The 17,116-nt window shown below is 36.1% G+C and overlaps 1 protein-coding gene across 1 annotated transcript in view; it reads left to right on the top strand.

Moving 5' to 3' along the window:
* Positions 1-17,116, top strand: part of EYS (eyes shut homolog) — a 1,466,842-nt gene that overhangs the window by 1,178,890 nt on the left and 270,836 nt on the right. Inside the window, 1 exon segment of the mRNA XM_008684895.2 lies at positions 5,508-5,657. Within this exon segment, the coding sequence (XP_008683117.2) occupies positions 5,508-5,657 (150 nt within the window).

The following is a 17,116-nucleotide window of genomic DNA, read 5'->3' as shown; positions in this document are numbered from 1 at the left end:
GGTCACCAGAAAGACCAAGCTATGACTAGATACTTGGAATTTTCAGTCCAAGCCCCCCACCCTCTAGAGAGGGGAAGGGGGCTGGAAATGGATTTAATAATTCCATGCTTACATGAGGAAGCCTCCACAAAACCCCAATAATACAGGGCTCAGAGCGCTCCCACGTGAGTCAACACATCCTCAACAGGAAGGTGATGCACTCCAACTCCACAGGGACAGAAACTTCTGCTCTTGGAACCTCCCAGACTTTACCCTATGTATCTCTTCATCTGGCTGTTCATCTATATTCTTTATCATATCCTTTAATAAACTGGTAAATGTGTTTCCCTGAGTGCTGTGAATAACTCTAGCAAATTAATCAAATCCAAGGGGGGGCTTCCTTGGAACCTCTGATCTATAGCCAGTTGGTCAGAAACACTGGTGTCTGAAGCTGGCGTCTGAAGTATGTGTTGCGGGGAAGAGGGCCAGCAGTCTTACAGGATAGAGGATCTTAACCTGTATGGTCTGACGCTGTCTCCAAGTAGTTAGTGTCCAAGCTGCATTAAAGTGTGGGACACCCAACTAGTGTCAGAGAGCAATTTTTGGTGTGGGGAAAAACCTCAACACATTTGGCAACCAGAAGTGAAGTGTTTGTGAGGAGTGAAGGAGGCTCACAGGAGAGAAAAACACAGTAGAGAAGTGGGTTTTTCCCTATATAGGAAAGTAGAACAGTACTAGTTGTGAAAACCAAACAATTTCTCCAGAGTGTTTATTCATAGCTTTTCTCTAAGTACAGAATATAGGTTTGTGATACAAAGTCAATTGATTCAAAAGTGAAAAAGTCAATCTATCAAATAATATGCCTTATTTTCCCTGAAGTGGATAATTTGCTATTGAATCATGCAAATACATCAGTAACCCAGCTCTTCCATTGCACTCCCCCCTCCCATGCTACCATCACGTTTCCAACAAAACCCTCTGAACTCCCTTAAAAGTATTATTATATAAAACAAGAAATTGCTTATTAATAGAATAAATCCAAATGATTAGTTTAAAACTGTTAATATATAGCAGACTGTAGGGAGAAACAAGCTTAATGGTTTATTTTTATTTTCATTCCCATTACCTCTATTAAAGCTGCTTTGTTGTGTACTGTATCAGAGGGTAGCTCTGGTTCATAATGGGATGTTGGTGTACTTCGAGAAGACTGTTCATCCCTGTCCTTGATTTTAGTGGCTGAGTTTCCTTTAAAAATAACTCATTCTTGCATTGTACTACATATATCTTGTGTATAATCAATCTCTGAAATTCAGGTTTTGAAGCTTTGAAAAACAGACCTTGTACATATGGCACAACAGCTGGACCTAAATGTTCAACTCTCTTCTATTCTACTCTGTATATTGTATTTTTAAATCTAATTTCAAAAATATGAGTCTGAAATGATAATATATTTAAGAAATATTAAGTAATAGAAACTTCTGAGTAAAAATGGGGGAAGGAACAGGATACCAGACTGTCCCTTTGTGCATAGCAAAACGAACCACCCTCCCGTCTCCCACAAGGATGGGGGAGGAGAACAGGCCAACAACTGGAGAAAAAACAGTCTTATGCCATTTTATGCTAAAACCTTCTATAAATCCAAGGAGAGAAAACACAAGATGCTGGTTCAGAGTGTGGTGTTTCTAAATGTGCTGTCATTGCCCCCAGCCTCCCCTCCTTAGTGAAAAGAGGAGTCAAAGATAATACTAAATTCTTAATTATAATCTCGAATTCAGAGAAAAGCAGCCTAAGAAATTGAATAGAAAGTCATGGGAAAAAATAAGGGAAAACACTAAGGAATAGAAGCCCAAAAACTGCTAATGGATTCAGGAGTGGCGGAATAGGTAAAGCTGCATCACCCACTGCCAGGCACTGGACTAATTTGGCGTATTGTACCAGCTGAAGCCCTTAGAAGTGTGATAAAAGCCTAGATGGGTTGAGTGGGCTCTAGAAAGGGACATTTAGGAGGATCTCAAAAGAGTGATTTTCAACCATGTTCATTATGCCCTTTGCTACTTGTACTTTGTTATTAAATCTTTAATGCTGTTGTTCTGTCCAGTTTGTTTTCTTCCACAATATTGATTTAATCTAACTATTTTGTATTACATTTCACTTTGTGTTTCTCTTACTGAATTTATATTCTTAATAAGTTCTAGAGCATAAAAAACTCATGGAAAATCATTTTTATTTCTTAGATTTTGTATGTCCCACTCCTATCTGATTTTCAGTTGTGTTTTGAATCCTTTCCTGTCTTCCTTCCTTCCTATGGGCATCTCTGTCCAGTCCAAGACTGCTATGTTGCTTAACACCAGGGGACCCCCTTTACATTGTATTCTATGTAATTTTTTCTCCTTGGAGTTGGTTTTGGTTTTATTTGCTATAATATAATAACTCATTTCTCCTAATACACCTCAATTTCAAAAACTAAAATTAGCCTATTTTCCTTTGTTAAAGGATAATTTTCAAAAAGATACATAAAATGAACAAATGCCAAAATTTTATTTAACCTATTAATTAATGAGGGAACTAGTGAGATACCACAACCAATTCAAAGGAGAAGTCAAGAAACAGAGACATATGTATATAAGATAAAGGAATTTCGAAGCAGATTTACAAATAGATGAAAGCAAGTCTACCTGCAGGGTAATAATCAATTGCATTTCACCAGACACAGTTAGTTTGCATTGCCATAGATAAGAATAATTTGAATTCTTACTAGTTTTCACCAACTTACAGGTTACAAAATAGCTCAAAGATAAAGGTGAGGAGAACCTGAATGGGTAGCTAGATTTTTTTTTTCCTAATTTTTTTTCTTTTAAGAGAGCGAGCCAGTGGAGGGCAGGGGCACTATAGGAGAGGGAGAAAGAGAATCTTAAGCAGCCTCCATGCCTGGCATGGAGCCCCATGCAGGGCTCAATCTCACGACCCTGAGGTTATGACCCAACCCTAAATTAAGAGTCAGTGGCTTAACTGACTGAGCCACCCTGGCACCCCTAATGATGGCCATTTTCGAGGGTTCTAATTTGAGCTTGGTTTAGTATAATTTGCTGGTATTTTTTTATTAAAGTATTGTCTTAAATACATATATTCACAAGAATCAATAAAAGAAGAAAGTAGGAAATAGAGATATTCAAAAATATTAAAAATATATATTTCACAAATATCTGAGAATTCAGTGAATACATAACAAGTAATTATTTAGTAAATACATAACAAGAATCATTTATTTTGATGATTTGGGATCAACTGGAAGCTAAAAGAGGAAAAAATGAAAATTGACCCCTGACTTATTCTTGACCCTACCAGATAATCCAGGATAATTTCATCTCAAAATCTTTAATCACACCTGCAAAGTGCCTTTTGCCAAATAAGGTTAACATCCACAGGTTCCAACAATTAGAATATGGACTGTCTTTGATGGCCATTATCCAACCTACCACAAACTCCTCCTTCATATCATGTACAAAAATTGATTCTAGGTACAGTATAGATATTAAATAAAGCTTACAAAAGGTAATATAAAGAAACAACTTTATGACTTTAAGGCAAGCAAAATATCTGAAAGGTTACATAGAAATCACTAATTGCAACCATGAAGGAAACAATAAATAGACCTACGCTAAAATTAAGACCATATGTTCAACAAAACTCACCCTTAAGCAATTGGCAAGACAGTCCACAGAATTGGAGTAAGTATTTTCAGTAAATATGGTTAACAAAGAGCTTATATGCTATACACACACACACAGACATATGTATATAGATCTGGATATTAAATATATACATAGATTTACCTCTAACCAGTCAAGAGAAAGCAAACAACCAAATAGAAATGTACGAAATATGAACTGACACTTCACAAAAGAAGATATCAAACTATCCACTAAACATGACAATATGCTCAACTTCACTAGTATGAGGAAAATAAAAATTGAAGCTACAATAAAATAAACACAGAGTAGTTGAAATCTGCAAGGCAGCCATACCAAATGACGGTAGGACTGGGTCATCTGGAACTCTTCCTGCTGGTAAGGAGTTAAATCAAAATGCTATTTTGGAAAACTGGCAGTAGCTATTCAGTTAATCATATTCAACAATTCAGCTCTTGGTTATATACACAACAGAAATGCATGTGCTTCATTCAGCACAAAAGACACATACAAGATTATCATTAGCAGCATTATTCATAATAACCAAAAACTGGGGTGGGAGGAGGATGTTCATCTATAGAAGAAAGAATAACTGGATTGTAAGTATTCATTCAATCAAATATTATAAAGCAATGAAAATGAATGGATTTTAGCATAGGTGCTATCTCTTAAACATAATATTGAGCAAAAGTAAATAAACACAACAGAATATATACAATATGATCCCAGTAATATGAAGTTTTAAATCGAGCAAAATTAATTCTACCTGTTAAACATCAGGTTTGTGGTTAGGAGGGAAGAAAGGAGTGATTGATAAGACTTTTGACAGTGCAGATAACGTTCTTTTTCTTAAGTTAGTGGTATTTGGGTGAGTGGGTTCACTTTGTAATAATTCACTGAGCTGTACGTTTAATATTTGTGCGATTTTTTGTGTGAGTTATACTTCAATTAAAAATGTTAACTATTTGCTTACAAGACAGATGTCTTAAGTTTATTATTAAATGAAAGGAGAAAGATGAATAAAGCTACTTAACACATTATTTCCTTTTTAAAAATAAAACTAAGGCTATATAAATATTCATATGTGTACAGATATATGGTAGAAAAGAATATCTCAAGTGAGATGAAAGAATGAGCTGGAGATGGGGCACCTGGGTGGCTCAGTCGTTAAGCGTCTGCCTTCGGCTCAGGGCGTGATCCCAGCGTTCTGGGATCGAGCCCCACATCAGGCCCCTCCGCTGGGAGCCTGCTTCTTCCTCTCCCACTCCCCCTGCTTGTGTTACTTCTCTCGCTGGCTGTCTCTATCTCTGTCAAATAAATAAATTTAAAAAAATCTTTAAAAAAAAAAAAAGAATGAGCTGGAGAAAGGGGAGTGTTTATTTTTTTTCTTTATATATTTCTTTATCATTTTAATTTTTATGAAAGACACATTAAAATTAAAATACAAATAATTAACTAATAATAAACCAAGTTATGTAATACTCAACAGGTGCCAGACACTTTTCATTTATTTTTTTATTTAATTATCACAGTAGTTCTAGTAATTACTTGCTCTCCTCATCCCATTATAATGTATGAGGAAACTGAGGCTCAGAATAAGATCATCTTCCTATTAAGAAACACAGTCAGAAAGTTAATCTCATGTCAATTCAATGCAGTTAATGCCATGCCATAGTGTATAATTCTAATATTATTACATTGAATAATTTAATAATACTCCTACCATCTCACCAGATCATTACTCCTTGAGGACAGAGATTGTGTTTGTTGAAAGAATAATTATTGAATAAAATATAAATCTAATCACTAATTTAATGTAATGTTTGTTTTTAAAGGTAGTGAGAAGAATATTGGGCAACACTTTCTTCATTTGTTTCTCGTGGAAGGAAGGCCCACAGTTAAATATGGATGTGGAAGTTCTCAAAAGAACTTGACTCTTTCTGCTAATTATAGCATTAACACGAATGTGTTCATTCCTGTCATAGTACGGTAAGTCCTGCATAGTAGTTCTTTGAATTATAGTGCTGAGCCTTTTTAAATGTTATTTGTATGTTTAATGACTACCCACATAGGAAAAGAAAGACAGAAAGGTCCATCTGAAAAGCTGTTTTGCCGATCAATTTTTTCAGTCTGATGGAGTAAAGTACAGAATAAACTAAGGTATAATTTGATACCACCCAATGGCAATCAAATTATATACAAATTGAATCAATTTCTTTGAAAATACCATGGAGCAAATAAATAGGTTGAAGAGTTGTGTGGTTCAGTTGAAATTAAGATCTAGCTAGTCAGTTAAGTGTGGGACTCTTGATCTCAGCTCAGGTCATGATCTCAGCTCAGGTCATGATCTCAGGGTGGTGAGATAGAGCTTCAGGTCAGGCGACTGAGCCCAGCGTGAGGCTCTGCGCTTAGCAGGGAATCTGCTTAAGATTTTCTCTCCCCTTCTCCCTCTGCCTCTCCCCTCCTCTCTCCCCCTTTCTAAGGAAGGGAGGAAGGAACAAGGGAAGGGAAGGGAGCAAGGGAGGGAGGAAGGGAGGGAGAAAAGGAGAAAAGGGAAGGAAGGAAGCAAATTAAGATAAAGTTCAGTTGTTCAACAAAATATCTTCTGAGTGAAAATAGCTGTTCAGAATGGGGGGTGGGGGGTAGCGTTGACTCTGCACAGAAAAAAAGAGAATCCAGTAGGGGAAAAAATTGAATATTGAATGAAAATGTCTTTCTAGGACATAAGAAATTTTGGAAGGCAGTCTTGAAATTAATTCATACTTCAGAATTAGGAAATCTCAGAAGAGAGAAATGGTTAAATATCATGGTCACATCCCAAGGGCATTACTTAACAAAATTTACATATAGCAGCCAAGAATTTAAAATTCTTCATCAGTATAGCAATCTAGTGATAATGGTCTCTAAAGTTACTCTGTGTCAGTTAAAAATAACATTTTGTGTCTGAGTTTATATGTTAGATGACAATTGGATACGTTAGTCTGATTAGCAGGAATCTTGGCTAACCTGTGAAGGTTATATAAATCAAATAAGCTTTCCCAGGGTCTGCATCAATCTGCAAATAAAATCATGGAAATTGACACCAATCTGAAAATGGAAACTCTAGGCAGGGACAGTATCTTGCTCATTTTTAATGCAGTTTGTAGGGCATCTGAAAGAAAGATGCTCAGTAAATGTTTGAACGAATGAAGAAATGAGAGTGTCTTGGCTGGGCCTTTCAGTTGGTTATGACGAGAAGGCAAGGAAATTACCCTAAGGTAATGAAATTATTATTCATAAATTAGGCAAACCCTTTTGGAACAGAGTTGTGTAAAGCAAAACACATTTTCAGAGCAATGGACCTAACTCTTAATTTAATCATCTCTCTTTTTGCTCACAAAAAAAGAACCAGATGAGAAGGTGAATAACTTAGAAACCAATTTAAAAGCCATTTTGATTGATAACATCATCATTTTATACAATGTAATCATTTCATACTAACAGTGGCATATTTGATCATATATGAAGTAATTTCTGTTTTGGTCAAACTTTCTTAAAGGGATGATTTCATTTTTTGCCTTTAAATAATGAATACCTAAGTAGACAGTCCTCAAACCACACAGAGCCTTAGGTAGACTGAGGTTGAAACCCCTCCTTTAAAAAAATACTGATGCTTCTAAGTAAAACTAAAAACCAAGGGCTTTCCAAATATTTCAATTAATTTTATTCAAAACTTAGAAAATGAGAGATATCTCTACTGACACAAAAATGCAAATCTGCTTTGTCTTATAGGCAGCATCCTACAAGACCTTAAGGTGACAATAGGTTACATTAAAGGTTGACCTAGGACTGTCTTATATTTGTATATTATATGTTATATAAATTATTTAAGTTTATGTAATAACTATGAATAACAAGTATATACTAGGCAATTCTTCAATAAGTTTTACTGTGAAAATATAAAAAGAGGTAAGGTGGTAACCAGACAGAGGGGAGAGGTCAAGAGGGAGAAAATGTAAGATGAGAGATTTGAGCACGTTTAATTGTGGATTGGACTTATTAGCTGAGTGGAAGGTGTTACTACATAGAAAAATAATGAACAATTGAGAACACAAAGTCCCTTAGAAGTTTAGAGTGATGAGATACAGCCCACATGAGAGAAGACTCCTGCCAGAGGGGAGGGAAAATGGGAAAGACGCACATACTGAGACTTCTGATTTCTATATTTGTGTATGTTCCTTGATCTATGACTGCCTTTTGCTTGATCCCTATCTGTCCAGTTGTTTATGTCATCTCTCTCTGTCTTGCCTGCTCCACTCTTACTTCTCCATCTTTAACTGGGCACAAGTTAGAATTAAAAGGGTCTTTTTGCACAGCTCTTTCTAGCTATCCTAATTCTCTCTAATGGGTCACTTGTTATTGCAAACTCAGAACAAGTTTGTCCCTAGAAAGCATGTGAATTAAGGTCCTTTTTAATTATATGAATGTTGTTGGAATTTCTTCTATATTTAAGGGTCTCTGACAATAAAATACTATAGCATGATTGATAAGAACTTATTTTCAAAAATTAGTGGAATGAGCTCTAAGGTAAACATGTAAAAATGACTTTGATTTTTATTTTGTTATTAGCCACTGAGAATAAACATGAGAGTATTTCCTCCTACTAAATTTGCATTGTACCTGCAGATAGATGGCAGAAGTAGAACGAACTTGAATAAGCCACCTGTAGTGATTGAGGTCAATTCAGTATCAAGATAGAAGTTCTTCTTAAATGAAGTGGAACAGAGATCACAGCTCTACAGATAGATTGTAATTCATACTCATGCACAGTTTGTCTTTCATTTCAACAAATTTTGAAAGGGATCACATAGAGAGGGTCTTAGTTTTCACAAGGGTTATTCTCCTTTAGGGAAGTTCAGAAAAAAATGTCTTACCATATATATACTTCTTAAAGTTTCTGAAGTTTAAATTTTTCTGCCACCTTTTGTGTCTCTCCTATACAAAAGCTGACTTTTTATTCAGCATTTTGTTCTGTAAAGAAGTCCTGTGTCGTTTCCTCTAGGTAATTTACTGTGTTATTATCTGCATGTTTTAAATCCACACGGCCTATTCTACCTTCCTTAGCTTTCTCAAAGACTTATCCAGAGGTGTAATGATATCCATGGATATCTAAGGCACACTCCAGTATCTACTGATTCATTTTTGTTAACAAACTCTTAGGGTAGCCAAAGCCAAGTGGATTTTGACCAAGAATTGCATGGGTGTCAGAACTACACATCCCAATCAGCAACTTTTGAGTAGCTGGTCAGTGTAAAGGAATGCATGCATGTTTTAAGATCAATTGAACAGAGGCTGAAAAAGCTTCTAATAGTTGGGCAGTGAGAACCTTAGAACTTGCTCAAATGCAAACATCAGATAAAACCAGTGCAACCATTTTGACACATCGCCTTGTTAGATATTTGGTCCAGAAAACAAAATAAACTGATAAAAACTGCTGTTGAGTTTTGTCAGTGGACTGATTTTTACCTCCTGTTTGATCTTACTAATTTCTCTGATGTAAAAACCTCATATAGGTAGAGGTATATGTATATGTGTGTGCTTGTGTGCTGAGTACATATCTGTTTAAGCTACTTTTTATTTCTTAACTAGCACATTTCCCACAATTGTTTAAGAAAGTAGAATATAAATTTATATAATGCAAAGCTAACACTAACCTTAAAAATGGGAAATAAAAAGAATTCTGAGTAGGATTGCTTTCGACTATATCAAATGAAGAGGTTTAGTGGTAAATAATTTATGAAAAATAAGAAAGGAACAAATGACAACTTCTTATAATACCAACATGTATCGTCAAAGGCCTTTCAAACAACTCTGCACAAAATCGGCTTCCAGTGCTTTGCCATTTTCCCCATATAAATTCTTTATATTACAACTTGTTGCCCAGCTGCTGTTAACCTAGAACTTCATACAGAGAATGATCGGGAGACTACCGAAGTTTATGTAAGGAGAAAGAATACCCATAATGTATTATCAGCTCTAATTCAGAGTAACTCAAAATGTCTTTTATGTCTCTGATTTTCTAAAATATGAAAGTTTTTCACACATTCCCGATAGCTAATATTATGTAAGCTATGGATTGCATGCCTTTAGTCTTAGTGCCCAGAAACTATGTAATAGCAAGAACCTTCACTTCTTGAAACAGATGGTGACTTTTGAACTGTGCTAAATCTATAAGATATTAGATTTATTCATAAAACGTTGCCATGTCAATATGGAAAGTTTGGCAAGCTTTTCATCTTAAAAAGGTCAAACTTCATCACTTCAATATTAATTTCTGTATCTTTTCCATCAACACTTCCATCTGGTATTTCTTAGAGGAAATGTAGGAAAACTGTAGCTAAATAGGGGAATTTAGCATAATACTTTGTAATTACATTGACTTGTACCTAAATACGTATATCTAAACATCGCTCTTTTCCTTTATCCATACATTACATACTAATCATACATATAATGTCCAGTAGTAGCTGGCTAGTAAATTATAGTTTATTTGTATTGAATTGGGACTAGCCACTATAAAAATAAAATTTCTTTCATTAAATAAGATTAAGAGAATCTTTTAGAAGTCTGTGGGTCTAGGAGTTGGTGATTTTAGTACTGTTTAGGATTATTGGGTAGAGTCTTCTACTAGCATGTATGGTTGTGTCTAAAATTTGCATATATCTTGAGAAACAAGGAAGTGTCAGGTTGGTGTTCAGTGAGGCAGAAATAGAATGGAGCTTTCTAAACAAAGACATCGTAATCGGAATGTGAAGCTGAGTCTACACAACATGTTCACTGGATAATATGCCAGTTATGGACTCAACCAACCAGTGATATAAAAAAAAAAATTCAAGTGATTGACTCTGTAATCACATGCTTGCTCCTCTTAATTGTGCAATTCAGTTGAAGTCATCCAAATGGAATGGCTGTTAACAAAGTTACAAAGTGAAGATTCAGGTCCATAACTCCTCATCTTCTAGTGTGCTGAGATGCCAAGACAGCCAGAGAACTGATTGACCCTCAAGGCTTCAGAGTAACCACAAAGACTCTACTGAAGAGAACGGGATACAGCAGTTGACAAGTACATCTGTAACATAAGAAATAAACTGGATTTTGAAGAAAGATTAGAAATTTACCGGAGGGACAGCAGATGGAAGAGGATAAGCAATGACGTCATGGCATAGAATAACATCATGGCTCATGTGGGAAATTGTATGGAGATTGGGTACAATGAAAACATAATGTTTGAGGTGAAAGGATATTTAGCTTTTCAGCAGATCATCAAACGTTGTGATTTCTAATGCAGAGATTCACTCACAAACTAAAATAAAAGCCAAGAAATTCTTTTGAGAATTAGCAATATATGCTGAAGAAAGCTTCACATTTTATTCATTCTTTATTGTTAATGGTAGATTTCTACAACTGTCAAGATGTTGAGGAAGTTGGAACTACTCATGTATGATGGCAGAGTATAAAGCAAAATGAACTTCAATCCCTAAAAGCCTTTTCCCTCTGGAATTCTAAAATGCATGTACACTATCATGTTTAAGACAAGTTTATATAAGAAAGCAGGAAGCAAATGAAAACTTAGGGGCAAACTGAATATATGGGAATTAGGTCAGAAAAGCAATAATTGATAAAGTCAGAGAACACTCTGCCACACAGGGCAGTTAAAGGGATTTAACACGTTAAAAAATAAGATTCATGAGAAAATCTCAAGGGATTATTTATTAAGTAAAGACGTGGTGAATTAGCAATACAGATTTAAATCCCATGTATTTTCCAACCTGCTTCTGTAGGACCCACAGCTCTCCCTAATTAGAATCCATCATCATGGTTAGAGGATATTTAATTACTGTTTTAAAAAGCTACCAAGAAAGATATTTTATGTGCAAGTTCTTTATGCCTTTTTCTTAGAGGTAGGCTTCAATCCTTGACAACATTTTTATCTTAATTAACTTCTGTAGAACAGAATGGACTCAAAATATAGACAATCTTACTTATTTTAAAAATGGCCAGCCACCTAACTTTCTAAATGAAGCTAAAAGAAGCTATGGAAGCTTCTTCCTCAACAAATTGATCTTGACTTCATCAATATACTGAATAAAAAGAAGGTATATATTGAGATAAATTGTTTTACAATTTAACATCTGTGAGCTCTGTTCTACCTAACACAGATTCATTTAAGAATAGTTTAAGACTTTTCAAAAGATATACTAAATTTTTAAAATTGAAAGCTGGTTTCATAGACAGGTACTGGTAGTAAGCCAAAGTATTTGAACTCAATAAATAGAGAACAAAGACTTTTAATATTTCTTCAGGTGATTTATTCTAATGCCACCATAAGAGACAGTAAATTCCTGTTTTATAGTAGTTCATGTAGAATTCTGTCCTGGTCCCTCCTGCTTTTCAACTTATAATAGTTGGCTTAATTCTAATTTCTAGTAATATTTGAACCCTAATTCTGACTTCAAAGACAATGTTACAAAGATAAAAAGGAAAGTCCAGGACAAAGCCCTGTAGCAAATACCATAAAAAGTCACATAGGAGCTTACTAGACACCTCAATAAAGCTCCCATCATTTGGGGGGCAGAAATTTCCAGTCCTGTGTGATGGACTGGGATAAACTCAACCATGCCCTGAGAATCTCTTCCCATCTCCCAAATGGATAAAATAGCAAAGAAGCCTTCTCCTGCTTGCATTGTACTAGCAATGACACTCATTTCTGCCCATAGGGTGCAGTAGCAGAGACTGTTCTGAAAGAAAATTCTAGCTGCTCTAGTATATAAGCCTCAGAGGAAATGATGTAAACACAATCCCAGCTTGGCATAGTCTCTGTGGAGAATTTGTGGAACAAGAGAAAGCAAAGATTTAGATTGTTTGCACAGAAATCACCAATGAGCAGGGCACCTGGGTGGCTCAGTCACTTAAGCTGTCTTTTTTTATTATTATAATATTTTTTATTATATTATGTTAGTCACCACACAGTACATCCCTAGTTTTTGATGTAAAGTTCCATGATTCATTTCTTGCGTATAACACCCAGTGCACCATGCAATACGTGCCCTCCTTAATACCCATCAACAGCCTATCCCATTCCCCCATCCCCCTCTCCTCTGAAGCCCTCAGTTAGTTTCCCAACGTCCATAGTCTCTCATGGTTCATTCCTTCTTCTGTTTACTCCCACTTTCTTCTTCCCTTTCTTCCCCTACCGATCTTCCTACTTCTTATGTTCCATAGATGAGAGAAACCATATGATAATTTTCTTTCTCTGCTGGACTTACTTCACTTAGCATTATCTCCTCCAGTCCCGTCCATGTTGCTGCAAATGTTGGGTAATCGTTCTTTCTGATGGCTGAGTACTATTCCATTGTATATACAGACCACATCTTCTTAATCCAGTCATCTGTTGAAGGGCATCTCAGCTCCTTCCACAATTTAACTATTGTGGACAATGCTGCTATGAACTTTGGGGTGCATATGGCCCTTCTCTTCACTACGTCTGTACCTTTGGGGTAAATACCCAGTAGTGCAATTGCTGGATCATAGTGTAGCTCTATTTTTAACTTTTTAAGGGACCTCCACACTGTTTTCCAAAGTGGCTGTACCAACTTGCATTCCCACCAGCAGTGTAAGAGGGATCCCCTTTCTCCACATCCTCTCCAAAATTTGTTGTTTCCTGCCTTGGCAATTTTTGCCATTCTAACTGGCATAAGGTGGTATCTCAGTGTGGTTTGGATTTGAATTTCCCTGATGGCTAATGATGTTGAACATTTTTTCATGTGTCTGTTAGCCATTTGTATGTCTTCATTGGAAAAGTGTCTGTTCATATCTTCTGCCCATTTTTTTATTTGATTATTTGTTTCTTGTGTATTGAGTTTGAGAAGTTCTTTGTAGATCTTGGATACCAGTCTTTTATCTGTAGTGTCATTTGCAAATATCTTCTCCCATTCTGTGGGCTGCCTCTTAGTTTTTTTGACTGTTTCCTTGGCTGTGCAGAAGCTTTTTATCTTGATTAAGTCCCACAAGTTAATTTCGGCTCAGGTCATGATCTCAGGGTCCTGGGGTCAAGCCCTGTGTTGGGCTCTGTGCTCTCGGGGGAGTCTGCTTGAGGATACTGTCTCACCCTCTCCCTCTATCCCTGCCCCCAAAATAAATAAATAAATCTTTATTTTTTTTTTTAATTACCAATGAGCAAGGCTGATCCTTGGACACACATGTGCAAGCAGGCCTGAGGATTCCTCAAAATATTTGGAGATGGAGATTCTATAAAGGACTGTAATTCCTGCAGTTATGTCTCAGCCACTGAGACTTAATAACTAGTATCTGAGGTCAGGTTTTTGGAAATAGACAGTAGAGATTTGCATGCAGGAAGCTTATTAGGGAGTGCTCTTGGGAATAGCTTCCATAAGTCAGTGAGAGAAGCAGCAATGAGAAGAGGTAGAAGTTGAACTGCAGAGCAGCTGCAGCAGAGGCTTCAGCTGACCCTAAGGGAAGCTCTGGAGTAGGGATGTTCATAGTGTCCCAAATTGGGTCAAGGGGACCTGGGCCATTTTCCCATCGCCAGGAGACTCAAGGCAGCATACCACAGCATCCACTACAGCTGGTGAGGCTCATGGCTACATCATCACTTAAAGTCTAAGACTCTTCGGTTTAACTTACACATAAGCAAACCAATGTTGTTTTTAGATGAACTAGACACATATCACAACACCCCTTTAACTCCCACCATACTAACTAGAGGGCTAAGTTCCCCATGTTAATGACCTAGTTCTATTCAGTCTTGTCAGGAATCATCTAAAGAAGCAGTGACTCTTAGGAAGAGCAGCTCAATACTAATCACATCAAAACCCCAAATGCCAATTTTGTAGATGTGTATCAGCATGGACATAGATAGCCACAAATAATGCTATTCTGTGATTTATCATTAAACCGTAGACCACTGTCCAAGTAGGGTATACCTAGATTTAGAGCAAAAGGGTAGATCTTTATATGTTCATTATGATTCACAATGAAAGCACAGGACACCTAAAGGGCACCTGGAAACAGGGAAGTAAGGAAGCAAAGCATTCTCTGTATAACTACAAAGAAATCTTTTACCTGTCTGCTCCTTTCTTTGAAACATAAAGATAATCACACTGATTTTCTTTTTGCTATACAGGCTCCTATAGGTGTCATCTATGTGAAAGTTCTTTAGAAAGCATCAAGTGTCCCTCAAATAAATAGTATTATTGTTATAGTTTATCATCCATATAAGTCTACTTCTATTGCTGCCCTAGGACCAGAAAAATCGCTCACTACTTTTTTATTTTATTTTATACTATCTCACTAAAAACACCTCATAAAAACTTTAGTGAACTTTTTTCTGCAGGTATTTCTCCTTCCAATTAAGTAAACTTACTTCCTCATGGTTTTGTTCTCTAAGCATTCAGTTATTTTAGGCACTATTTTCTGGATGTCCTCCAAAGTTTTCCGCAGCCCTATCAGTTGAATTTTATGTGCTGACTCCTTTTTTTTTAATGGACAGAAAGATCAAAGGCATCACATATATTTCTTCTCCCTGTGGAATTTTCCTCTAGATTACTAGCAGCCTGTTTTCTAATCTATAAGCAGGTCTCAAATATCACGTGTATCAGTTTACATTTATTAAATTTCCATCATGGATATTCTTCAAAGAATATATTTGAGGGAGATACAGTATACTTAGTGAAAGTAAAAATCTCCATTATTTCACTTTTCTTCCAACATTTCTCTTTTACATTCATGGTTTAGACACTGTCCATTTGTCTGTTTCTTGGAAAGATGCCAGACAAAGGCTGTTCAGAGAGCTATATGATCACACAGCATATATTCCAATGTGTCTTTAAAATCTGTTAAAGAAGTTTTGGGGACAACAAATATACATTTTGTGTGAAGTTGGAGATGTTCCCAGTGGCTTATTCTAAAAGTTACTGCCTTTCCAATAGGCAGTGGGGTGATTAATCCACCACCCTTTGGTGAAAACGCTTTTGAAATTCTTTGCTTGTTAAGTTCGTCTCCTTTTGTAGTTTCATAGATGGGAAAATGATAAGCTTGGACCAGGAGCAGGCTTTGTTTGGTATATGGTATAAGACGCAGATGAGTAGGATCAGGAAGTGAGCACAAAAAAGGCTGTACTACAAAAAGCAGATTTGTTACCATGTCAGCAGAAGAGAAGTCTATCCAGATAATTGTGACATATCTGGTAACTTTTGGGTGGATCCAACAAACAAGACTATATTTACAAAGATGTACTAGACACTTCACCTGCATAATAATCTCAATCTAGTTCATTTATCTATGCTCATTAACAGCTGTATAATTATAGTACTTAACTCTGCACCTACACAACAGGCACTATGATAAATACTTTTACACAATCTCATTAAATTTCACAATATCTTTAAGGGGTAGTTACTTTCATAATACTCATTTAAGAGATGAGTAAACTGGGGCTTAAAGCAATTAACTAATTTATTTAAGGTCCTGTAACTGAAGAAGGGTTTCCACCTAGACAGTTTTATTCTAGATCTCTTCCATTTAACCACCATACTATACAGCTCATTGTCGTTCAGATTTTCCTACCTAAATTAATACTCCTAAAAGGAGATAATATCAAATCAAAACACCTACAAGGAATCCCTCCCTCATCATCTATCTTTCAAGCACAGATTATGTGGTTTATAATCAAGGTCTTCTTCCCTATACATCTTTATCCTCCTCTGTAACCCAACATGGACTGTCCCATTCCACTAAATCCATGGTCCCAAACACAGTTCTACCTTTTCCCACTACCACATTTATTTTAGCTAATGCTACAGTTTCTCCCCTGAAATGCTCTCTCTATTCATTTCTCCTAACCATATACTACCCTTCCTGTAAGCCTGCCTCCTCTAGAAGCTAGCCTAGACTGATCCTCTTCCTTACTCTCAACTCCTAGCATGCTCTTGTGATACTCTTTGATACTCTTGCGATACTCTGTACTGGCCTTTCAAATGGATGGTTACCTCATCTCCAAAACCAAACAAACATGTAAAGCTTGAGTATGGGACAAGTAGAAGAAAAAAAAACTAGATAGACTTCATCATGGAAATCTTACTAGTGGAGATCAGTTAAGTAGATGAAGGGCATGGAAACTTAGCTTCTTAGATTATTTAGGCAGCAGATTTGGCATAAGCAAATACACAAATGATAAATGTTCATATAAGAAATTAGAAAATCAATTTAAGCCTAATGAGAACTCCAGAAGTTGTGTTGGAAAATAAAAAGGAGTGGCATTACTAGAGGGCCTTCAAGATTAGATGGAAAAGTTACTGATTCTCATTTTTTTCTTTAAAAAATGTTTAAACGATGATATTAATAATAAAATAACTACCACTAAATAAGCTCTTACTACTTTGCACCCAACT

Source organism: Ursus maritimus, unplaced genomic scaffold (genome assembly GCF_017311325.1).
Source record: "Ursus maritimus isolate PB19 unplaced genomic scaffold, ASM1731132v1 scaffold_29, whole genome shotgun sequence".
Lineage (NCBI taxonomy): Eukaryota > Metazoa > Chordata > Mammalia > Carnivora > Ursidae > Ursus > Ursus maritimus.
The sequence above is the reverse complement of the archived record's forward strand: the minus strand, read 5'-3'. Positions and strand labels throughout refer to the sequence as shown.